At 39.3% G+C, this 25,415-nt stretch overlaps 2 protein-coding genes across 3 annotated transcripts in view; both read left to right on the top strand.

Moving 5' to 3' along the window:
- The window catches only part of LOC119897466 (transient receptor potential cation channel subfamily V member 6-like), a 78,412-nt gene that overhangs the window by 2,883 nt on the left and 50,114 nt on the right, over positions 1-25,415 (top strand). Inside the window, exons 6-17 of one of the 2 annotated variants that reach the window (XM_038711185.1) lie at positions 34-132; positions 297-472; positions 575-721; positions 830-909; positions 992-1,127; positions 3,407-3,493; positions 3,581-3,657; positions 3,741-3,906; positions 4,092-4,158; positions 4,293-4,561; positions 4,689-4,795; positions 7,780-9,044. In XM_038711185.1, coding sequence (XP_038567113.1) covers positions 34-132; positions 297-472; positions 575-721; positions 830-909; positions 992-1,127; positions 3,407-3,493; positions 3,581-3,657; positions 3,741-3,906; positions 4,092-4,158; positions 4,293-4,561; positions 4,689-4,795; positions 7,780-8,014 — 1,646 coding nt within the window. In that variant the 3' untranslated portion in view covers positions 8,015-9,044. Of the gene's footprint in view, positions 1-33; positions 133-296; positions 473-574; positions 722-829; positions 910-991; positions 1,128-3,406; positions 3,494-3,580; positions 3,658-3,740; positions 3,907-4,091; positions 4,159-4,292; positions 4,562-4,688; positions 4,796-7,779; positions 9,045-25,415 lie in introns of those variants that run through there. The other variant, XM_038711184.1, reaches the window with a different exon arrangement.
- Positions 14,981-23,063, top strand: LOC119897467 (transient receptor potential cation channel subfamily V member 5-like). The gene is made up of 16 exons (XM_038711186.1): positions 14,981-15,359; positions 16,693-16,790; positions 16,884-17,006; positions 18,309-18,449; positions 18,556-18,654; positions 18,819-18,994; positions 19,098-19,244; positions 19,365-19,444; positions 19,532-19,667; positions 20,336-20,422; positions 20,507-20,583; positions 20,668-20,833; positions 21,004-21,070; positions 21,203-21,471; positions 21,570-21,676; positions 22,521-23,063. Exons 1-16 carry the CDS (start codon positions 15,229-15,231, stop codon positions 22,759-22,761), a joined length of 2,145 nt encoding a protein of 714 aa, XP_038567114.1. The 5' UTR covers positions 14,981-15,228; the 3' UTR covers positions 22,762-23,063.

The raw sequence follows: 25,415 nt of genomic DNA, 5'->3' as shown, positions 1-25,415 counted from the left end.
ATGACACAAAACATGTAATTTTTCAAATTGCAGGTGAGCACATCCTGTCTTTTGCTGCATGTACTGGGAATGAGAGCATTATCTCCATGGTAATTGATGCAGGGGCCAGCACCAGGGTCCAGGATTACCGTGGTATGAAATACTTCCTCTTGGAAAGTAGTACATAATTATTTTATATCCGTGCATCAGTCTGATATTTTGATTATTAATAGCCTTCTGTTTTCCCTTCTTGCCCCTATCATCTCTTGTCTATGCATTCTTTTTTCTCTCCTTGTATTCCCTTGTTTTCTGTCTAGGTAACACAGTGCTTCACATTTTGGTTCTGCAGCCCAACAAGGTGACTGCGTGCCAGACCATAGACTTGATTATGGCACGCGATGCAGAGCTGGACCAGTCAGTGTCACTCGACATGGTGCCCAACTACAGAGGCCTTACACCTTTTAAACTGGCTGCCAAAGAGGGAAACATTGAGGTGAGTGAATGGTTTCACAGGGTGAAAACCCAACATGAAAGATGGAGCAGATTATTTTCCTAATCCTATACTCACCATTGTGATTTCCTCTGTTTATCTCAGGTCTTTGAGCACCTGGTTAATAAAAGGCGTGTAGTACAGTGGACTCTGGGCCCTTTGACTTCTAACCTGTATGATTTGACAGAGATCGACTCATGGGCCGACAACAAGTCAGTACTGGAGCTCATAGTGGGCAGTCACAAGAGAGAGGTACAACACAAGAATATTATATAGTATACTGTATTTTGGTTAACTCACAGACTATTTGGTTAGAAATAATGACAATGATGTGATGCTGAGAAGAAATTCTTTCTCCAGTCAAGAGAAATATTGCTGGTGACGCCCGTGAAGCAGCTGGTTAGTCTGAAGTGGAACCTGTATGGAAAACATTACTTCAGGTAAAAATGACATCAGTGTCTGAGGTAAAATATCTGAACTGTACACACATCTTATTTAACATTGTTTTTTCTCTTGTGTCAGGCTGCTGCTGGTACTGTATCTGCTGTACATCGGCACCTTCACACTGTGTTGTGTATTTCGCCCTCTAAAGGACGCTCCAGAGAACTACACAACATCAGATATGGACAAAACCACCCGAGTTCAGAAAACATTCAAAGTGTGTTTGAGTTATAAATACAGGGCATGAATTTGATATTTCACTGTCACCAGATAAAACTATTAAATGTTGTAATGCAGGGCCATAAATAGGGGTGGAATATTAAAATATTTACTAGTCCAATTGTACTATACTTGGTCACTTTTATGCTATACTTTTTACTCCACTACGATAGTTCCACAGCTCTGGTTACTTTACAGATTCACATATATATATATGTATATCTAAACGACATAGTACCATTGCAGTAACAATAAGGCTGTGTTTGTTTGTCCTATACATGACAAGTACAACAAATACATTTTACCTTTAATACACTTAAATAATACTTTCATATGTTTACCTAAGTAAAAAAGGCAGAGAGGTAGGGAGGGGCCAGTTCATGTACGGCTTTGTAGGTGTTGAATAGTAATTTAAGTGAATCCTGTATTTAACCGGGAGCCAGAGGTTGTGACGGACAGGGGTGATGTAATCTTGGTGATGAGTGGAGGTGAGTTCTAAACGTATTGATGTTTAGAGGATGCAGTTGAAGGATCGAGTCTGAAGGTAATGAGGGCATGGAAGAGTATTTCTGCAGTGGCAAAGGACAGGGAGGGCCAGAGGCGGGCAATGTGCTTGAGGTGGAAGAAGGCAGTTTCTGTGACCTGGTTGACGTGGTAACGATCAAGAGGGTGGGGTCAAGGATGATTCCAAGGTTGTGGACCTGGTGGAGAGGGTGACATTAGAGCTGATGGTTTTAGAAGAGAGGTAAAGTTGAGTGTCATCAGCATAGTAGTGAAAATGGAGGCCATGGCGGCGGAGAATTTTTCCAAGAGGATGTACAGGATAAAGAGGAGGGGACCGCCACCATGCCCATCCTGATGTCCTCGTGGGTCCACACAACACTTGCAAACCAATAGGCTGGTGTTGTTACGGACATTTTCAACCTCTCCTTCTCCTTGTCTTTGGCCCAACGTGCTTTAAAATATCAACATCATTGTGTCTACCGAAGAAATCCAGAATCACTTACTTAATGACTGTCTCTGACGTCCATCAGCAGCAAACGCTAGTTAGAGAATACATCTGCTCTGTGCTGCATGCCTCACTAGACACACTGCAGTTTGCATACCTGTTTGTAGACTACAGCTCAGTGTTCAATCCCATAGTGCCCTCCAAGCTATATGTGAAGCTCTGGGCTCTGGGCTTAAACAGATTGCAATGCAGCTGGAATCTTGACTTCTTCTCAAGCAGGTGGTTAGAATGGGCAGCAACATCAGTGACCCTCAACACTGTGTTCTCAGCCCGTTCCTGTATTCCCTGGCAACACATCTCTCCAATGCCCTAATTAGAGAGAGTCAGCAGTTTCAAGTTCCTAGGTGTTCACTAGGAACACTGAGCTCCTTACATGGTCCGTCCACACTGAGGCCGTTGTAAAGAAGGCTCACCAGCTTAAGGCAGCTCTTGAAAAGGCTTTGGAAGCTTGAAATGAACCATCACATCCTCACGCTGTTCTATACCAGCACTAGGAAGAGCACCCTGACTGGCTGTATCACTGCCTGGTACAGCAACAGCTCATACGGCTATGTTGCTGGAACTGCACCCGGGACTTTCATCAACTGCTGCTGTTGTGTATGTGATTGAGCAACATTAAAGGTATTTGATTTTGACTTTATTGAGGTGGAGAAGCGGCAAACAAACAACACCAGCATCCTCTAACACCGGAGCATAAAATGATTGTCGGTTACATTCAAGCCCTTGTCAAACAAATTCACACAATGCAGATTAAGCCTATCACCACCAGATAAAGCTCTCTGTCTTAGCAGTATAACAGAGTTGATAACTCAGGTGTCTGGAGATGTTCCATGCTGGCAGTGATGTGTTTTATGCAAACCAGCAATATTTGCCTGAATTGAAGGGGGATAGCAACCGTAACGACAGCAGCAACTCAGTAAAGCAGAGCCTATACATCAGAAGCACATGTGAATAATTTTGTGTAATTTACTCTCACTGTCAGAAGGAGGAGACAAAAGTTCATCCATCACTGGACCTTAAGAGGCATTTTACTTTATTATTTTGGGGACAGAGAACCAATGTGCAATTTAAATAAAAAATTATAAAGATGTAAAACCAAACTCTAAACAAACAAATACCATAAAACTAAAGCAGGGGTTTTAGCTAATAGTTGTACCTAATCTGTTCATATGTATATGTGTTTATATCAAACTGTGCACTTGAATATGACTTACAGTTCAATAATCTATATTTTCACATATCAATTTTTTTCTCTCTCTGCGCCTCAGGAGAGTTATGTGACGTATGATGACAACCTGCGGCTGGTGGGCGAGATCATCAGCGTCATCGGAGCTTTTCTCATCCTGTTGCTGGAGGTGAATTTATGAAACAACATCTTAAACACTGTATGGTAATACAGTCTATTGCACTTCCACATCCTCCTGTACAATCTTTCCCAACAGATCCCTGATATACTGAGAGTGGGAGCAAAGCGCTATTTTGGTCAGACAGCACTGGGAGGACCCTTCCATGTTATTCTGTAAGTAGAAATACTTCTAAGCAGTAATGTAAAGCATACTGATCTGAAATACCTTTTAACCTTTCTGCTGTTGTTTTGACCAGTATCACCTATGCATGCTTGGTGTTGCTGCTGTTGGTGTTCAGAATCTGCGAAGTGCATGGAGAGAGAGAGGTAATGGCAGTGTCTTTAGTTCTTGGCTGGTGCAACGTCATGTACTTCGCCCGAGGTTTTGAAACACTCGGCCCTCATGTCATCTTGATACAGAAGGTAGGACTCGCTCAGCCTGGATTCATTGCTGCATGTTATACAAACAGTGATGTATGCTCTAGGAGCTCAGAAGTTTGTTAATGTATATAAATGTTTTGAAACATATGTATTCCATTCTTTTAGTTTTTGAGGTTCACCTATTTGTGTTGGCAGACTGACCTACCTAGAGTCTCATTTCCCCCTAGATTATATTTGAAGACTTGACAAAGTTCATGTGGCTGAGTTTCATTATGCTCACTGGTTTTTCCACCGGTAAGTATTTTCTGAGCAACATGTACAATCAAATCTTTAACCCTCACACAGCTTGTAAGATAAGAAATTCTTAAAATAAGATGATTCACAGTTTTCTATTACCTCACATACTTTTTAAAATTGTTTCTTCTCAGCTCTGTGGGTCGTGTATATGACCCAAGATCCTACATCCCTTCCCCAATATCGGTCCTTCCCCATCACCCTCTTTTCCCTGTATGAGCTCAGCATGGGCCTCATAGATATGCCTGTGGACCACTCCTTCACTACCCCTCCGATCGTCCATGTGCTCCACTCCACCTTGTCTGTGGTCTGCTGCCTCTTTCTGCTAGAACTACTGTCAGCCATGATGAGTGACACACAGGAAAGGGTGGCCGAGGAGAGAAAAGAGCTGTGGTGGACTCAGGTAACACAAATAGGGACTTGGAATACATCCGAAGACACAAACATAACAGCACAAAACACCTCATGATTATATCATGAGGTGTCCCCCATTACTGTGTCATGGTTACAACTGCAATAATGTTGTACAGGTGGTAGCCACAACTTTGATGCTGGAGAGGAGGCTTCCACGCTGCCTGTCGTCTCAGATCGGGGTGTGTGGGCTTAACTATGGTCTGAAGGAGTGCTGGTATCTCAGGTAAGACAGTACTGCTGCAACAGGAACAGAAACAGAGGCTTTAAAGCCCCTGAATAAGTTTCAGATCAAAAATATAAATATATTCATTATGAATGATGAGCAACAATCAAACTTAAACATAAAGAAAACATACTTAGTTATTAATTTATTAATTAAGCTTCTTCAGAACTATGTGGGTGTAATCTAATCAGATTTTATTGACAGTGGCAATATAAGCAAATATATAGACTGCTGTGGCTCAGGAGGTAACGTGGATTTCCCCGCTAATCGGATGATCCCTCCAGTCTGCATGTCAAAGTGTCCTTGGGCAAAAATACTGAATCAAGAAATTGCTCCCGATGGCAGTGCCATGTTCATTTCTGTTCTGATGAGCAGTTGGCAACTTCCTCAGTGTGTGAATGGGTGACTGTGACGTAGTGAGTGGTCAGAAATCTAGAAAGGCGCGATACAAGAAACTGTCCCACCAGCTGTCGTAACATTTTGATTCCAATGTTGTAAAATCCTGATTGGTGCACAGACACCTATGACACAGTCCCGACCACTTCAAATCATCTTCAAAAACACAAAAGAAAACTCTCACATAAAAAAACACAAAAACATTTCTCTGTGTCGGACCTCATTGACTTGGGGAAAAAGGTTTTCAGGGCTTTCAAAGAAGAAACACCCTTAAATTGAAAAAATGTAAATAACTAAGAGATTGTATCCGGACATTTCACTGTGATCAACAGTAGAAACTATTTTTGCTAAAAATAATCATACAGGAAGTTTGTCCACTGACCACGACCTAAGTAGTCTTTAATGCACTTCAGCCACAAGTCATGTTGTGCTGTGAGTAACAAGCACAACTCTCTCCCTTGCAGATCTTGTGCTATAATTATCGTACCTCCTCCACCTACATATGGACTACAGCTTTACACATGCTATATCATGTGGGTTATCAAAAGGCAAATTAAAGGGGCATTCAACCGAGTAAACAAGTAAATATTAGTTTACTACTCAATAGGGAAAGTACTCAGCCCGTGAAACAGTTTTTGTTATTATACCTTTATTTAACCAGAAAAAAATGAATTGAGATTAAAAATCTCTTTTTCAAGAGTGTCCTGGCCAACACAGGAAGCAGCACAATTAACAAAGTTACAGACATAAGAACGTATAACAAAAACATGAAACATGTTATACAATCAGGTCATAAAATATTTAAAAAGATTTCTTAAATATTCAGAACAAGTAATCAACAACAAGGATCAAACCAGTAATCAATCATAACATCTATAGCCAAAATGACCAGCCTCCGAGTAATTTAAAAGTACTTTAAAAGCAACCAGTGTAACCGGCTGCCAAAGATTCAGGATATTTAGTAGCTGACTCCAAGCAAAGAAGCAGCAAACTTAAACGCCTCTTTTCACAGTTCTCAGAAAGAAGACAGGATTTTCCCGTACTTTTCTCTTGGATGTAGATTTGTAAGTAGGATGTAAGCAGACCAAGAATAGCCATATAAATATAAATAAAAGTGTGTCAATGATTATGTCTACCTGTGGACAATGCAGACCAACCAACCCGAGCATACAAGGAGCAAAGATGAGTAAGGGATCTAAAGTTTGTAATGAACCTTAGTGCTCCATGGTAAACAGTGTCCAACACTTTCAGGCTTTGAATGAATGCATGCATTTATGTACCATTGCTATTGTCTGACATAAAAGTGGCAGCAACAAGTGTCCTTTTGGCCTCAATCGAAAAACATGACTTATTTCTACAATAAAACCCCATTTGACCTTCAGTTTTTTCAGCAATTGCTGAATGTGATGTTTAAAAGAGAGAGACTTTTAACTTCTAAATTGTCTTAGAAATCTTAGAAAATTAATCTGATACTGTCATCAGAGGTTATCTTGTCTTAGGCTTTTCGATCTTATTAAACATTTCTAATAGAAAGTCAGAGTTTTGAAAGATGTGAGTGTGCTGTTACACATTCTCATCCCAGGTAGTCAAATACTGATGTTACTGATGATGCTTTTGTCACACCCCTCTTCGTCTCAGAAGGTACCCTTTAGCATCAGTATGAGGTGCCATTTTAACACGTGGTTAAAGTTGTGAAATGAGAGTTTAAGTTTAGGTACCAAAATAATTTGGTTAAGTTTAAGAAAAGATCATAGTTTGAGTATGTTAAGTTAATTAAAACTTTTAAAAGTCAACCCCTTTCACACAGGACACAATCCCTAGCTACTGGTTTGTTTGACCCATCGATCCACCCCAGCTTCCTTCTTGCACAGACTTAGTCGTTTTGTAGACTACGTCGCCTGATGCGGATGGGTTAGATTGGAGTTAGATGAAGCCCAGTGCGTCTCATATGGACGCTAAAGGTACCTTGTGCGTATCTAGGAGACGCTGAGGGGGGACAAACGGGCTGGTATTTGGATGGCGTGGAAGGTCCATCAAAGGATGCTACCAAGCTGCATAATGGGAAATGTAGCTTGAGTTTGACACTCAAAGTCAGGACATCTTGGCTTCTGCTGCTTCCATTTTAATCATTACTTATTTGTTCATTTGTTTATTCTGCTCTAAATTCTCCAACTTTAGAAGTGCAGTACTAAATTGCTGGAATGCCACTTTAAGGCCAATTACTTCTGTAACTTCCAGTTAGCCCTCCGCTAACATGAATGGGGGTAAAATGATAATTGTGGCTCTTTTAGACTTTTCACTAGTAAATCTGGCTTTGAAGCACAGGGCACTTCCTGGGGACTTGGAGAAAATGCAATGCTACCGAGCCAACCAATCACAGTTCTTGTGGTATGTGTCACCGTGTAGGTACATTTTTGGGGCGGTGCACGTCAGGCTATTGCATAGGATGTGCAGCTATGCGTAGGCTATGTGTAGGCTACAGTGTGCCTATGCCGTAGATTCAGTGCAGAAATATCATGAAAGCTTACATAGTGGGAGTATTTTCTCTGAAGCAGCTGTGACAACTTTTCACTCTACCATCTTTGCAGGGTTGAGGACATAAATGATCTGATGTTCAAAACGATGCAGAATGACATCAAAGTTTCCTCCAAAGATGATGAAAAGGAGGATATGAGTGTCACAATGAAGGAGTTGTTCCCTGGAACCCCCAAGCTCAGACCAACAAACAGGAGGTCTCTGAGACGCTGTCAGATTATTCATCACAGCACTTTGGGTTTGGAGATGGGGGATCTGGATCTGGAGGAAGATCACATTAACGTCTAGGAAAAGATTCGGCCTGAGCCTGAAATGCATTCTCTGAGGCCTTATGTCCTTTTAGAGTCCTGAAAATATGAAGCAGATATAAAGTGTTGATGAGTGTCAATGAACAAACTTGCAAAATTAGGACTCTTTTGGCTCAATCTGTCTATATAGTCAACAGTACAATTACTCCTGCAGTATTATGCTATAGAAAAGTGTGGGTTTCTTTTGTAGCATTTTAAAAAATATGTAGGTCTTCAGTTGTGAAGAAGTCAGACAGCAGTATAAGAAATCATACAGTATAGGCCTATTAGAAGTACCCTGAAAGTGCTCACAGGCATAACTGATTAGAATATACATTAGGCAACACCCTAACCCTAACATAAATCTGACTAAACAGCATATAAAACTATCATCTTAGAAGCTTCATCTTTCTTTGCTGGGTAGTATTGATTGAAGTGTGAAGTGGAAAGAGAAATTATTTGAAATGGTATTGAGGTTGAATTTTCTGGTTATTCTGTTAAAAAATAACGCTGTTGCATCTGCAGCTGAGAAATGAAGTGTGAAGCCTACACCTTTATCCAGTTCTTCTCAGGTGGGTGTCCACTGCTAAGGATCCCATAATCCCCTTCTGATGTAACTTCTGCCCAATAACTGCAAACAAAAGACAAGAATATTGCAGCTCGTCCTCACCAGAAAAATAGCCGTATAGCTGCTTATTACGACCCATATTTATGTTTTTTGTTAGGCCACAACCTCAAGTGGTCATTTGATGATAGCAAAGGTGGAAGTCAGTTAATGTAGTAAACTTTCACACAGAAAACTGAGTTCTGAGACCAGTGTGCATCAAGTCGAGGTTGGCTAATTAAAAATTTAAGTTAACTAACGTTATGTTGTTGAGTGAAATAACATAACTTACTTCATTTACATATAATAAAAATATCCTGCTCAGAACTGCCGCTTCATAACATCATCCTATTATTGTGACAGACCTAATCTCAGATGTTTAGCAAAGTTTGGGGTGTTGCCAAAGTATTTCACTGTCTTTGCACACACATCACACAGAGCAAGATTATGGCTAGATAGAAATGGCTGGACTACAAACAAGCTGTTCTCAGGCAGTCCATAGCAGTGTTTTCTGTGGGAGATGGGAACTCCCTTTGGGGTGGGCTTTGGGCTTTTTCACTTTGCAAACCTATTAGATGCACAAAAAAGATATAAATTCTATAACAAAGAGGGAAAAATCCAAAAAGCATAATACCACCTCTTTAAGGTCCGGTACACCTGTCTGGACTGAAACTTTCCAACGGTTTATTTTTTTGTTTTTTGGAAACAACAAATGAAAAAGAAAATGCTAGAAGAAAGAACACCGTTGACATTTACAAAAAAAATGTATTGTGCAAGTTAATACTGTTTTATTAACTGCATGATTATACTTCATGGTTAGTGAATGAATCAGATCCACCCGAACACATTGGCTGGTAACAAAAACCAGAGATTCTCCTCGAGTCCTGCAGTTCCTCTGGCTTTCATCCCAGCTCAGCCTGAAGGCTTACAGTAAAAAAACTTTTTCTTCATGGTTTTGGTTTTATTTAATTTTTTGTCTATAATTCGTGGCTAATTGTGTTTGACAAAACACACAAGTATGTTGACGTTTTCTTTGGCTTGTACAAGGTTTTTTACATTGCATTTTCCCTGTATTCCATGAACTGCTTTCGTGTGACATTTTGTTTGTTTTTTTGACATAAATTCAGATCCATGGCTGCAGATTGTGTGCAGACTCACATTTCACACTGAGGATAATGGCGGCCAGCAGCAGGAGGCTGAAAAAAGGCTGCTCTGGCCTGCCTTTTCCCCATCCAGTTCAACAGATTAGTTACAATGAAGAAGGCTCTGGTGAATTGTTAATTTACTTGAACATAGCTTTTATTTTTGTGTAATGTTATGTTGTGTCAAGTGCAAATAGCTTTGTTACTGCTGCTGTGCACCAGCTGAATTAAAATTATGTCATGATAGGTCTTTCTCACAGCAGGAGAAGAACATTAATGATGGCTGTGGTGTAGCCAAGCCAGATTGTTGAGGAAGGTGGTAGGTAGGCAGATTCAGACATCTTGTGTTCCCAGAGGTGATAATTTTATTTACAGTGGTCTGCAGTACACTGATAACTCAAACATACAAACAAACAAACAAACAAACAAAATGACTTAAGGAAAATAGCTCACTGAACTTATCTTCAGTGATATGTCCATGATTATTCTTAAGATTTCTGATATTAATGACTTTGTTAACCGGTTTAATGAATGTTGCTCATGAGTTCTTGATACTGTTACTCCAAATAAAACCTGACTAGCCCCAATGGTCAATCCATCCCCCTGGATAAATGTTTCCACTCGACGTGACAGAAGAGATTATAAAAATGCTGAGCATAGATGGAAAAAAACAAACCGCCTAGTAGACTACCATCACATGAAGGAGCTACAAACCATGCTCAACCAACTCATAAATTTGAAAGAGCAGCGTATTTCTCTGGCCTGATCAACAATAACAAGTATAACACCTAGGTTTTTGTTCAACACTATTAACCAACTTCTGAATTGTGCCCATTCTGGTTTTGCTGTCAGTGGTTTCAGTTCACATTTCATCCATGGAATTTATCACTCTGATCAAGTCACCTGCCCTGTTCTGGAGTTCAGCCCTATTTCCTTTCAAGATCTCTAATATTTTTCTCATATGCATCCATCATCCTGCCCTACTGATATAATTCCTACTAAATATCTGACAGAGGTCCTGCCTGTCATTGTTCCCTGTCTTCTTTCTATTTTCGATCAATCACTCTCTTCTGGCTGCATCCCAAACTATTTTAAGACAGCCAGTGTCTTCACTTTACTCAAAAAACCCTCCCTAGATACCACCCTTTTAGTTAACTACTGACCCATTTCCAAACTTCCTTTCATTTCTAAAATTCTGGAAAAAGTTGTCGCCTATCAGTTTCTCCAACTGGTTGAGGAACATAATGTCTTTGATAAATTTCAATCAGACTTCTCTCAAAAAAGCACTAAAACAACACTGCGCAAAGTAACAAACAAGATTCTCATGCGTGCAGATAAAGAAAAACAGTCCATATAAATTTTCTTGACTTTTTTCACAGTATATGCTAACCTATGCTTGGGACTGTAGGCCTATATGCTAACATGCTCACAATGACAATGCTAACATGCTGATGTTAAGTAGATGTAATGTTTACCATGTTCACCATGTTAGTTTAATGTCTTGGCATAGGTTTACCAGACGTGCGGGTGACCAGTTTTCCGGCGATTGTCACCCGCAAATGTCCCAATTTTTAACAGTGTGTTAATCATAGACTGTATAAGGTGTTAACAGACCTGAAATCAGATTTTACGTGGCCAGAAAGACTGGACAACAGAGCATACAGGTGTCATGGCAAAAACTGCTTGCCGTCTGCGGGAGCACGTGCAGCATGTAGCGTTACCGCCCAGTCTCTTCATGTCTTTAGCTGCTTCTGTCTGAATCAAACAGACATAACGTGCAAATAAACATCACTTTATGTCCGTGGTAATAGCAAAGGTATGTCTTTGTGATACTTTACTGTTTCTTTTAACAAAATAATCACAATTGTGGCCAGTTTATAGCGTAACCACTCATGACATTTACGTGATTATAGGCAATAACAGAAGCCTATTTTTGCCGATATGTTTGGTAAGCCTATGTTTAATATCCTTGTTTATATCTGGAAAACGGAATATCCTGTATTATATTTTTTAATGACATACTGACCACCAAACCAAAAGTGTCCCCGGTTTTCTTTTCAGAAATCTGGTCACCTTATCTTAGCAAGCATGCCAAAATTAACACTAAACACAAAGTACAGCTGAGGTTGATGGGAATGTCATTAGTTTTGCAGGAACATTATTTAGTCATTTTAAATTTAAATAGACCAGGTGACACTCCTGTCAGCTAAGAACAGAAAACTGAGGCTACAATTCACACAGGCTCACCAAAGTTGGACAATAGAAGATTGGAAAAACATTGCCTGGTCTGATGAGCCTCGATTTCAGCTGCAACATTCAGATGGTAGGGTCAGAATTTGGTGTAAACAACATAAAAACATGGATCCATCCTGCCGTGTATCAACAGTTCAGGCTGATGGTGATGGTGTAATGGTGTGGGGGATATTTTCTTGGCACAATTTGGACCCTTTGGTACCAACTGGGCATTATTTAAACGCGAGTAAACCTGAGTATTGTCGCTGACCATGTCCATCCCTTCTTCTGATGCCTACTTCCAGCAGGATAATGCATCATGCACAAAGCTCAAATAATCTCAAACTGTTTTCTTGAACATGACAATGAGAGCACTGTACTCCAATGGCCTCCACAGTCACCAGATCTCAATCCAATAGAGCACTTTTGGGATGTGGTGGAACGGGAGATTTGCATCATAGATGTCCAGCAAAAAAATAAATAAATCTGCAGCAACTGCGTGATGCTATCATGACCAAAGTCTCTGAGGAATGTTTCCAACACCTTGTTGAAAGTATGCCACGAAGAATTAAAGCAGTTCTGAAGGCAAAAGGGATCCAACCCGGCACTAGCAATGTGTATCTAATAAAGTGGCCAATGAGTGTAGAGATGGAAGTATTTAGACTCTTTACTTAAGTAAAAGTAGTAATACAACAATACAAATAGCCTACTATAAGTAAAAGCCTTGAGTTCAAAATCCGACTAATGTAAGTATAATCTGAAAAATATAACTACAGCAACAAAATTGTATTATATGATTATTATTATTGATGTATTAGTGTGTAAGCAGTTAGTTTAGGTTTAGCTGATTTTAACTACATTATATTTATTTGTTTATTTGAGTTTTAAAAACCTTATTCTGCAGTGCAGTGAGACTATTTCAACTGGTTTTTAACTTAAATTAAACTATAAAAAGTTGAAATTAGAAGCAAGTTGATTTGCATAGAGAACAGGCTGAAATAGTCATATTACACTGACAAAGAATCAATTCCAGAATAAAATTATTTGATAACAGGGAGATATTTTTAATGAGCAAGTCATCAGCTTTAGAGGTGCATCGTATGATTTGAATGAAAAATAACGTGCAAAATATGCAAACTAGTAGCTGTCAGATCAATATTGTGGAATGGAAAGTATAATATTTATGGAAATTTAGGGTAGAGGAACTAAATTACAGTTTATTCTTGGCAATTGTACTTCAGTAAAATATCTGAATACTCTGCTGAGAATACATAATAATGAATTAAAGACAAAATATGAGAATTACTCACAAGATGTAGAATTTTCATTAATTTTTAAGATGATATTGCTTCACATATCCTATTTAATCTTTGATTAAAAATGATAAAGGAGAAATTGAGAAAATACATTTAGCATATTGAAAGTTTAGAGGTTAAATTAAAATCTGTATCGGAGAAAGAGCTAAACACCACGTTGAACCTCTTGACACTATGGTAGTGTACTTGGTTAATGTGATGCTTTTGTTTTAATAATGATCGTTGAGCTCTATTGTGTTGAGTCACTCTGAATATGAGCATCGCTCAACTGTAATAAATGTACCAGAGATGTCGGTAATAATTGTTTGCTGTGGTGTCCTGTGTTGTGAAAGAACTGCTGGTACATATGTCCAGAAACAGTGGTGAAACAAACCACAAAATTATGTTTTTATGGTGTTATTGTTTCTTTATAAAGACATTAACAGAGTGGAAACCACTAGTCTTTATGACACTACTTAAAGATGGTGCTCCCTGTCTGGTAAACAGCTATTATCTCCACAATACTTAATGACTGCCACATCTGCAACCATTATCAGGGCCTCCTATAGAGTCTTCCTAAACCCTGTTTATCCTGTGGCTTACCAGCCTGTTAGTCACAATCTATAAATGGTGCAGCAAAACACCTGCACATTACATCTGAGACATCCAGATATGTTGTAGAAGTTGAATGATTCAGCAGTTTACAAATAATACACGTGTGGAAACAGTTGTCTGCTTGATGCCAAATTAACTCTCCAGAAAATAACTAAGAAAAGAATGATAATTTCAAAACAAAATGATATTAACCATTAGCTTTGTTTTCTGCCTTCAGAGGAAAGTGACATGATGTTGCCAACCTTCAAACGATCATTATGGTCTTTGTAATGTGGCAATTACCGTGTTTGTGATGATTCCTGTGACACATTCATGGTGCTCAACAAGTTAAATCATTGTGAATGAAAGTTTGGTGTGCATGTGTGTACAAGATGCAACATGTCAGAAAATCATACTTAGTGGCCACATTTACTCCACCAAATAATCTCAGTTTCACCTGGAGAACTTTCCCAGTAATACAACAGAAATATATCTGGTTTAAATTACCTGGGCTCAGAAGTATGCTTGTAATTTTCAAAAAGGTTTCTTTAATGGTTCACTAGAAGCAATGTCTTGACTTTTATGAATTTGATTTTCATGTGACCATGCAGGTTTTGGTGGTAATAAGGCCACAGAGATATACTGGGATTAGGGACTGGCCCATTGTCACTTCACTTTTAAGGTGACAGAATGCTTTGTGATCGAGTAGTTCCTGGTCCAACGGTGAGTCGAACCTTAAAGCACAACTTTCCCCGTATGATCCCTGACCTGCAGTGAAAGTTTACCTGCTCATTACCGCCTCACTCTCTCTGTCTTACCTGTCCTCTGTTCACTCATCCTCCCTCTCCACCCATTCATTCTCAATCCCTCCACATGTCTCCTCCTTCATGGCTGGGTCATATATAATGGTCATGCCACAGAGATTCCACTTATCCTCAGGAATGTTTCATCGGTGTTGTTACCAAATTTGACAGAGTGTTATGACTGAGTATCAATAGAAATTGAGGAGCAGCACTTTTACTGTTTAAAGGTAAGATTGAGACGCGTTTTTGACATATCAGCTTTATCTGACAGTTCAGAGAGTCAGGAAAGGCAGGGGAGAGAGCTCACATGACATGCAAAGAATCCCTTTCTTCTTTTTCATTCATTTGTTTCATGGTATTTTATTCGGAAGCAACACAACTGAAAAAAATAGATACCACCATAATCTATGTTGGAGGACTAAATGATGGAGTAATTAACTTTATTTCATTGTTGTGTTTCTTTAATTCACTGATTCGCTCACTGTGCATTCTTCAACACGGACCTCACCATTCGTTTGTCTCTTCCAGTCGAACATCAAGTGTCAATGTCTCCGTCTCTGGCCAGATCTGCTCCAAGTGAGCTCAACCATTGGTGGAGCCAGCTGAGATTTCGCCTTCAAAACAAGAAAGGATGGAATGAGATGTTGGATGAGACATTTCTGCTCTACACCAAATAGTAAGAAACCACTTCCCACTGCTGCCTACAACAAGTGGGTTTTGTCTAAATTAATTATATGCAGGTGTAAATCAAAATATGTTCAATTGATGTAAATGCTATGCAAACCCCTTCTAATGCACAATATGGGTAAAACATGACCCGTATTCATTTCCTACGTGTTTTTAATGTAGTCATTGAATATCTTGTTTTTGATTACCACAATTTTTTATTTTTTTTATTTACTTATTAATAGCCCAAAAAGCAGGACAGGTAAGAAACCCCAAAGGGTTTTTGGTAAAACCTGCCCTCTAGGATTTACAATTTATCCTACTGCTTATGGATATGGGGGAAAAAAACAATTATAATAGTAAGAGTCATAATGATAATAAATTAAACAAAAATAAACAAAGATAAACACAAAACACATAAACACACGTACTTACATTTTAGCTATGACATAAGTATGTTAGACTTAAATACTGACATTGATGTACAGGTTTTGAAAGGGAGGGGAATAGTATTCCAAAGTGATGTTCCTCTGTATTTTATGGTAGGCCTATGTTGTCCAAGAGTTGTGTGATAAGGGAAGATGATTTGCTTTTATGGTTGGATATGAGTGGACATCAGAGTTAATCATAAAGAAGTTATGAAAAATGTTTTGTCATTATTTTTATATTTACTTTTTTACTGTATGAAAAGTTTTACACACGGGCTCAAAATAGACCCATATGTATACACTATGGAATTTTATAGGAACTTTTGATATTTGTAAAAAGCAATTAGGAACATATTTATATATATATGATGCATGTAAGTCTTATTTTACAATTGTTTTACCTAAAAAAAAATTGAGATCTTGTGAAAGATAACTGTACATAATATTCGAACATTAGGTTAAGGTCACCTTGACCTTGACATCCATTACTAGTGAGAAAGAGAAATATTTCCAATACTTCAGCCAGCTAGCTGTTGACATATTTTGTTCTAACCAGCTAATTCAAAAAATAAAAAATAATAATTTGTGGTAATCAAAACATGATATTTAAGGAATAACTAGAATATTAAATGATAAAATTAATTTATTTCAAAGACATACATGAAATAACATGACCCATGTTGTCTATTAGAACGATACAAAAATGTTTTTTTATTCAAAAAGTAAGAAAGGAAAAATTTTAATAATTATTTGTGATTATCAAAAACAAGTTAAATTAGGACTACCTGGAATACTGAATGGTGAAGTGAATTTATTGCTCATATAGAAATTAAAAACTCAATCTGGTAACATTTTGTGCATGAAATGGTTAAATATATCATGAGTTGAGTTTTTCTTCTGTCCATCTTCCCTCAGCATAAATGACATTCCTCTCTTCTATGCTGCTAAAGAGAACAGTGTTGGTTGCATCAAGAAACTTCTGAGTTGTGCGTCCACTAATATCTTTGAGAGAGGTAAGGCTGAACTGTGAATTTATACTTCATTGTCAGTGTAATTTCAGGGTAGTGCAGTGCCAGTTGTAATCTGTGAAATTAATCCTCACTCAGGTGCTCTTGGTGAGACAGTGCTTCATGTTGCTGTCATGAATGATAACCTGGAGGCTGCTGTGGCTTTGATGGATGGAGCTCCTGAACTTATCAACGAGCCCATGACCTCCGAGCTCTTCCAAGGTTGACACTCCCATTAACTCCCAGACACAGAAACAAGCACAAACACACATCATTTGGTTTAAATTTTATTGTAGGCCTATATGATCACAGGTAAAGTTATCAGCTTCACGGTCAGCAACTAAGAAAAAGAAGAATTTAAGAGACAGACTGATAAGATTTCAGAGATGAAGAAAAAGAAGAAGGGAGAATAATGAATTACTTTAACCCATTTAGTTCCTTTAATTTTGTACTACATCACAAATCTGTCTCTCAAGATTAGCTTCAAATTTAGATGTTTTGTACAGCTCAAGAGGGAAACAGGGGCAAGTGCCCAGGGAGCTGAAGAATGGAGCTGGTGATTTCAGGTGGGCGTCTTGGGGGCAGGACAGATGGGCGAAGCAGGTCCGGAGGACAGGCAGGAGGATGACCTGAGGCTGGCAGCGAAGAAGGAACCCCTCTGGAGGCCGGAAACAAAGGCAGGAACCCTCTGGAGGCCGGTGGCAAATGCGATACACCTCTAGAGGCAGACGGCATGGCTGGAGAGCAGGCAGCAGGTAGCAGCACTGCAGATGCGAAGCAGGACTGGACACCTGTAGCAGCATGGTTCAAATTACGGGGAGGATTTGGTGGGGGTCGGGTGAGCTGGTGGAGCCAGGGTAACCAGACATTGCAGCGACACAGGAACTTGGGTGCACAGGGTGTTTTATTTTGAAAATTAATGGATTCTCTCTGCAGTTCTCTGTCCTGCCCAAGTCGATCTGCTCTATGCAGCTTGACGCGGCTTCTGTCAAAAATAGACTTGCTGCAAATCCTCCATGGAGCCAAGAGCAGCGTCTGGGATTCCGCAATTAGCTCCGGAAACCACAGTGCAGCCTTAACTCACCGCCGCCATGCCCTGTGGAAGTTGCAGGTTACAGGAAGATAAGGCAGGCAAGAGTCAAAACCAGAAAGCAGACCATCACAAGCAAACAAGTCCAGTAAAGGAACAGACAAAATCCAAAAATCCACAAAACAGGAAAGGTTCAGGGGGGAAAAAATTCACTGGGAAAACACTAGGGAAGCATGGAACGCTTGACACAAGACGTACTGGCCAAATTTGGCACATGCGTCAAAAGAGGTGTTTTTGTTGTCTGATATGGTTGTGGATAAATGGCTCGATAATGCCCTGTACAATAATTTGAATACTTCAACCACTGGTCAGCCCTAAGCAAGAAATCTCATTTTGCTCATAAGTTTACTGTAAGCCTTAATTACACAACAGGTGACAGTGAAAAGAGTTAATTTACATAGGACCAACATACACTTCTCTCCCTACTCTCTCAGGTGTAACTCCTCTTCACATTGCTGTAGTGAATCAGAACATCAGTCTGGTTCATCATCTGATTAGTCGAGGGGGTGATGTGGCTACACCTCGAGTCACCGGTCTGTACTTCAGGAAGAGGTTAGGAGGACTCATATACTATGGTGAGTCAACCAGCTTATGTTAAAATGTATGAATGCATTTGCCAAGTAAATGTAATGTATGTTTATATGACACAAAACTGTTTTTCAAAATGTACTTGGTCAACAGGTGAGCACATCCTGTCTTTTGCTGCATGTACTGGGAATGAGAGCATTATCTCCACGGTAATTGATGCAGGGGCCAGCACCAGGGTCCAGGATTACCGTGGTATGAAATACTTCCTCTTGGAGAGGAGTACATGATTATTTTTCATCAGTGTATCAGTCTGATATTTTGATTATTAATGGATTTCTGTTTTCCCTTCTTGCCCCTATCATCTCTTGTCTATGCATTCTTTTTTCTCTCCTTGTATTCCCTTGTTTTCTGTCTAGGTAACACAGTGCTTCACATTTTGGTTCTGCAGCCCAACAAGATGATTGCATGCCAGGCCATAGACCTGATTATGGCACGTGATGCAGAGCTGGACCAGTCAGTGTCACTCGACATGGTGCCCAACTACAGAGGCCTTACACCTTTTAAACTGGCTGCCAAAGAGGGAAACATTGTGGTAAGTTAATGGTTTTTACAGGGTAAAACCCCAATATGAAAGATGGAGCAGACTATTTCACTAATCTTATCCTCACAACTGTGATTCCCTCTGTGTGTATCAGGCCTTTCACCACCTGGTTAATAAAAGGCGTGTAGTCCAGTGGACTCTGGGCCCTTTGTCCTCTAACCTGTATGATCTGACGGAGATCGACTCATGGGCCGACAACATGTCAGTACTAGAGCTCATTGTGGGCAGTCACAAGAGAGAGGTACAACACAAGAATATTATACAACACAGTATCCTGTTTATGTATATAAAGTACAGTATTTTGGTGAGATCACAGACTATTTGGTCAGAAATAATGACAAACATTTGGTTTGTTCTCCAGGCAAGAGGGATACTGGAGGTGACGCCCGTGAGGCAGCTGGTTAGTCTGAAGTGGAACCTGTATGGAAAACATTACTTCAGGTAAAAATGACATCAATGTCTGAGGTAAAATATCTGAACTGTACACATATCCAGTATTGTTTAACAATGTTTTTTCTCTTGTGTCAGGCTGCTGCTGTTACTGTATCTCCTGTACATCGGCACCTTCACATTGTGTTGTGCATTTCGCCCTCTAAAGGACGCTCCGGAGAACTACACAACATCAGACATGGACAAAACCATCCGAGTCCAGAAAACATTCAAAGTGTGTTTGTGTCATAAATACAGAGCATGAATATGATATTTAATGTGACCATATAAAACTCTGATATGTTGTAATAAAGGGCCATAAACAGGGGTGGAATATAAACTATATACTTAAGTCCAATTGTACTATGCTTGAGTGCTATCATTTTAGGCTACTTTGTACTTTTTACTCCACTGCAATTGTTTCACAGCTCTAGTTACCTCACACAATATATACTGTATATAGTAACAATATGGCTGTACTGTACTGATTATGTTTACCATAAATGTCATATATATGACAAACTTCACATACTATAACAAGTACAACAACTATATTTTACATTTAATACATTTTAACAATACTAAATCTAAACAAATTGTACAAATCTGAATACAGGACTTACAGGAGTATTTTTATACTGTGGTATCACTACTTTTACTTAAGTAAAACAATGACTTAATATTGTTTATGAATTAATGTTTATGCAATTAAAAAAAAACAACCAAAATCTATCACACAAATACTTTAAAACTACAAAAAGCAGGGGTTTTAGTTCATGAACCTGATCTGGTAATATGTATACATGTGTAAATGACAAACTGTGCACCTGAATATGGCACACAGTCCAATAATAATATGCTTTTAATATAAACAAATCTACTGTTTCTCTCTCCGTGCATCAGGAGAGTTATGTGACACATGAGGACTACCTGCGGCTGGTGGGTGAGATCATCAGCGTCATCGGAGCTTTTGTCATCCTGTTGCTGGAGGTGAATTTATGAAACATCTTAAACACTGTATGGTAATACAGTCTATTGCACTGCCACATCCTCCTGTACAATCTTTCCCAACAGATCCCTGATATACTGAGAGTGGGAGCAAAGCGCTATTTTGGTCAGACAGCACTGGGAGGACCCTTCCATGTTATTCTGTAAGTAGAAATACTTAAAGTACAGTAAAATAATGCATGCAGATTGGAAATAACTTTTAACCTTTCTGCTGTTGTTTTGACCAGTATCAGCTACGCATGCTTGGTGGTGCTGCTGCTGGTGTTCAGAGTCTGCGATGTGCAGGGAGAGACTGTGGTAATGGCAGTGTGTTTAGTTCTTGGCTGGTGCAACATCATGTTCTTCGCCCGAGGTTTTGAAATGCTCGGCCCTTATGTCATCTTGATACAGAAGGTAAGACTCGCTCAGCCTGGACTCAGACACAGTGCTGCATGTTACAGAAGCTAGTAATCTGTTCTTGTACAGAAATGCTTCTGAAACAGATGTAGTTTGTTGTTTTGGTTTTTGTGGTCCACCCATTTGTGTGTACAGACTGACCTACCTAGTGTCTCATTTCCCCCTAGATTATATTTGGAGACATGACAAAGTTCATGTGGCTGAGTTTCATTGTTCTCATTGGTTTTTCCACCTGTGAGTATATTCTGAGCGACATGTAAAACAAATCTTGAGCCCTCACAAAATTGTAAGATAAGAAATTCTTGACATAAGAGGATTTAGACTTTTCTGTTCCCTCATATACTTTTTAAAATTGTTTCTTCTCAGCCCTGTGGACGGTGTATATTACCCAGGAGCCTGGGTCCATTCCCGCATATCGCTCCTTTCCCATCACCCTCTTCTCCCTGTTTGAACTGAGCGTAGGCCTCATAGATCTGCCTGTGGACCACACCTTCACAACCCCCCCGATTGTCCATGTGGTCCATTGCACCTTCTCTGTGGTCTCCTGCATCCTTTTGCTAAATCTACTGACAGCCATGATGAGTGATACACATTGGAGGGTGGCCCTGGAGAGAGACGAGCTCTGGAGGACTCAGGTAACACACATAGGGACTTAAAGAATTAATATAAAGACATGAACATAAATGCACATCCTCATCATGTCCCCGTGTGTGTCTGTAATGATGTTGTACAGGTGGTAGCCACAACTTTGATGCTGGAGAGGAGGCTTCCCCGCTGCTTGTGGTCTCGGCTCGGGGTGTGTGGGCTCAACTATGGTCTCAAGGAACGCTGGTATCTCAGGTAAGACAGTACTGCTGTAACAGGAACAATCAAACTTAAACACCAAAAGACATGCTAAGTTGTTAATTATTAAGAATTTAACACTCAAAAATTAAGTTAATCTGCTTCATCAGGACTGTGTGGGTATGGTCTGATCAGATTTGATTGACAGTGACTTGCCAAAATAGGCAAACACCTGTCCAACATTTGATTCAAATGCCGCTAAACCCTGATTGGCAGACACTCATCTTACAGTAGAGACCCAGTAGTGTGCACATTTAGGATTATCACGAGAAAGGGGGGGGGGGGTGCACACCTTTAATAAAAAAAAAACACATAATTATAGGACTTAAACTTGTTTGGCAAGGGCTTAAATGTAACAGGCATGCCACACAGGTCATGATCTCCCAGTGGGCGAAAGTTCTGTGTTTATCTGACGCACCCAACCACCCCAGATTCCTCTGTATGCAGAGTTAGTCATTCTGTATACTACATCACCTGTCACGGATGGGTTACATTGGAGTTAATTTAAAACCTGATGCATCTCATACGGACACTAAACATCCATATTTGACAACCTGAAAATGAGAACAGGTTGGTATTTACAAGGCAGGGAAGGTCCAACAAAAGATGCTACCAAGTGGCCTTAAGGGAAATGTAGGTGTCTCTGGAGATTGACTCTTACTAGTGACCAAAAGTCAGGATTTCTTGGGTTGTGCTGCTTCCATTTTGACCGTTCATTTATTGATTTGTTTCCTCTTTGAGTACACAAACTTTAGGGAAGTTTCAACATCTCAATTAAAGTTTACATAGTGAGAGTATTTTCCATGAAATTTGACTACTTTTCACTCTATCATCTTTGCAGGGTTGAGGACAGAAACGATCCGATGTTCAAAAAGATGCAGCGTTATGTCAAAGCTTTCTCCAAAGACGATGAAAAAGAGGAGAAAACTGACAAAATAAAGGGACCGATCTCAAGAACCCCCAAACTCAGACCCTTAAACAGGAGGTCTCTGACAGGGTGGCAGATTATTCGACACAGCACTTTGGGTTTGGAAATGGGGCAAGAAGATCCAGATGAGGACCAAGACATTAAATATGTCTAGGAAGAGATTCTGCCTGAGACTAAAGTGCATTCTCTGAGGCCATCCATCATCTTACGGTCCTGAATATATGAAATAGAAGAAAAGTGTTGATGAGTGTCAGTGAGCAAACTTGCAAAAAGAGGACTCAAATGGCTCAATCTGTATATAGTCAACAGTGCAATTACTCCTGCAGTATTATGCTATAGAAAAGAGTCTATTATTTTTACAGCAATATAACAAAATATGTAGCAATAATAAATGCCAAGCTAAAACAAAGTTAAACATACACATTCAACTTATTATGTAGTTGCATGAACATTTTTATATGAGAATAAAACCTTGTGGAAACTGTAATTACTGGCCTTCATTTGTGAAAATGTCAGACAGCAGTATAAGGAATCATACAGTATAGATACCCTGATTAGTGCTTAAAAGTGCATAAAGCCATAACTCTCATGTTAGAATACAAATTTGGCAAAATAATGCTACAAGAAAATAAGATACAAAACTCTGACTAAACATCTATTTAACAATTAAATATAAAACTATCATCTAAAAAGTTTTATCTTTATTTACTAGGTAGTAAAGAGAAAACATTTGAGTTGTTGTTGAGGAGGTGATGCCTATTGGCAGATTTGTGGTTTTCTCATCGTTCTGTTAAAAATTATGCTCTTACATCTGCAGCTGACAGACGAGGAAGGTGTATACTTTGCAGGAAGTTGCAGGAAGTAGTTTCCACTGCTGAGGACCCCAGTCCCCTTCTGATGTAACTTCTGCACAGTAAATGCAAACAAAAAAGAATATTGACTATTACTATGGGAGAAGTTTCTTCTTAGGCTTTGTTAACAAGTGAATGAACATGACCACAGTGAGTTCTAATGTGATATAAAGGGAGTCACTGTGTCAAGGCAGATCAGGTTGCCTACATAAAAGGTAGCACGCCTAAGACGGTAAAACAGTTCAACAGAATATAGACCCTAAATTACACAATCCCTATAATCTGCTAGTTTTAATCAGCAGACAGATAATGTTCTTTTATATGTCTGAGATAATCTGATCCCACTCAAATGCCATTTAGTACAGCAATCATGTTTATAAAAAAATATTAAAAATTTATTTTCTTGAAGCACTATTTCTGAAACATTAACACTTGTAGCCAAATCATTTACCAAAGTTTAAAGTTTTGCAAAAAGTGTGTTATAAAATTACAAACTGAGTGTAAGGCAGAGAATGTGCATTCAGTTTGGCACACTTGGTAAATGATTTGGCTACAAGTGTTAATGGTTTCAGAAACAGTGCTTCAAGACTGACTGTTACTGCACTGGGGAGCTTCAGTTCATTGAGGGATCCATGAATGCTAACATGTACTCTGACATACTGAAGCAGAGCATGATCCCCTGCCTTCAGAGACTAGTATTCCAACATGAAAACGACCCTAAACACACCTCCAAGATGACCACTGCCTTACTAAAAAAGCTGAGGGTAATGGTGATGGACTGGCTAAGCATGTCTCAGACCTAAACCCTATTACCGTAAAACTCTGAATAATAGCCTGGGCTTTTATTTGCTAAAATCACTGAATTGACCCTGACTTTATTTGGGACAGGCGTCCATATGGGACAGGCCTTTAATTCTTTTTGCACAAAACTGAAACTACTATGAAACAGTTTATTTATTTCAAACAGAATAATACTTATGTAAAAATTATCATGTCATTTATTTGATCTAGCTCTGACAGAATGCTTATGCGCCTTTATTTTGAAGGCAGCAACCTCACGACTCTGTGCAGGATGAGAGAAGTTAGCAGACAGAGAGCAATGGACTTCACATGACAGAATTCACAACTTGGATAAATTTTTCTGAAAAGCTGTTTTGATTCTTTTGATGGGTGGAGCCTTACAGACTAAAGGAATATATTGGTTCCCTAGTAAATCACATTAAGCCTGTGGCAAAGAACCTTGGTGTTTGGTTTGATAGTAATTTAAATTTCGAGCAGCACACCACAAAGCTTGTTCAATCATGTTTTTATCAACTTAGAAATATAGCTAAAATTCGATCTATGTTAACTTTTAAGGACACCGAGACCATTTTACACGCCTTCATCTCATCACGCCTGGATTATTGCAACAGCCTTTTCACCTGTTTAACCCAAAAATCTATTGATCGACTCCAGACTGTCCAGAACTCAGCTGCCAGGCTTTTACCAGAACAAAGAAATATGACCACATTATTCCTATTTTAGCTTCATTACACTGGCTCCCAGTATGTTTTAGAATTGACTTTAAAATTCTATTGATCACTTTTAAAGCTCTTCATGGCCTCTCGCCTTGTTATATTTCTGACCTTTTAGTCCCATATGCACCAGCACGTACCTTGAGATCCTCGGGCAGAGGTCTGTTGTCTGTTCCAGAGTCTCGACTGAAAACTAAAGGGGACAGAGCGTTTTCTGTCAGGGCCCCGAGGCTCTGGAACAGCCTGCCCGAGGAAATCAGGTCGGCTGAGTCAGTGAACTCTTTTAAGTCCCTTCTTAAAACATACTTTTATAGGAGAGCTTTTCCCGATCTTATTTGACTTTATTTTATCCCTTTTATTTTATTGTATTTTACTAATTTTATATTAAATTTTCATGCTCTTATCTTTTTTGTATTATTCTTTACACTTGTTAAAGCACTTTG

The sequence above is a fragment of the Micropterus salmoides genome, unplaced genomic scaffold, assembly GCF_014851395.1.
Source record: "Micropterus salmoides isolate LMB-PRFRI ecotype aquatic unplaced genomic scaffold, ASM1485139v1 Ms_hic_scaffold_11, whole genome shotgun sequence".
Classification (NCBI taxonomy): domain Eukaryota; kingdom Metazoa; phylum Chordata; class Actinopteri; order Centrarchiformes; family Centrarchidae; genus Micropterus; species Micropterus salmoides.
Note: the sequence above shows the minus strand (reverse complement) of the source record. Positions and strands in the feature narration are given on the sequence as shown.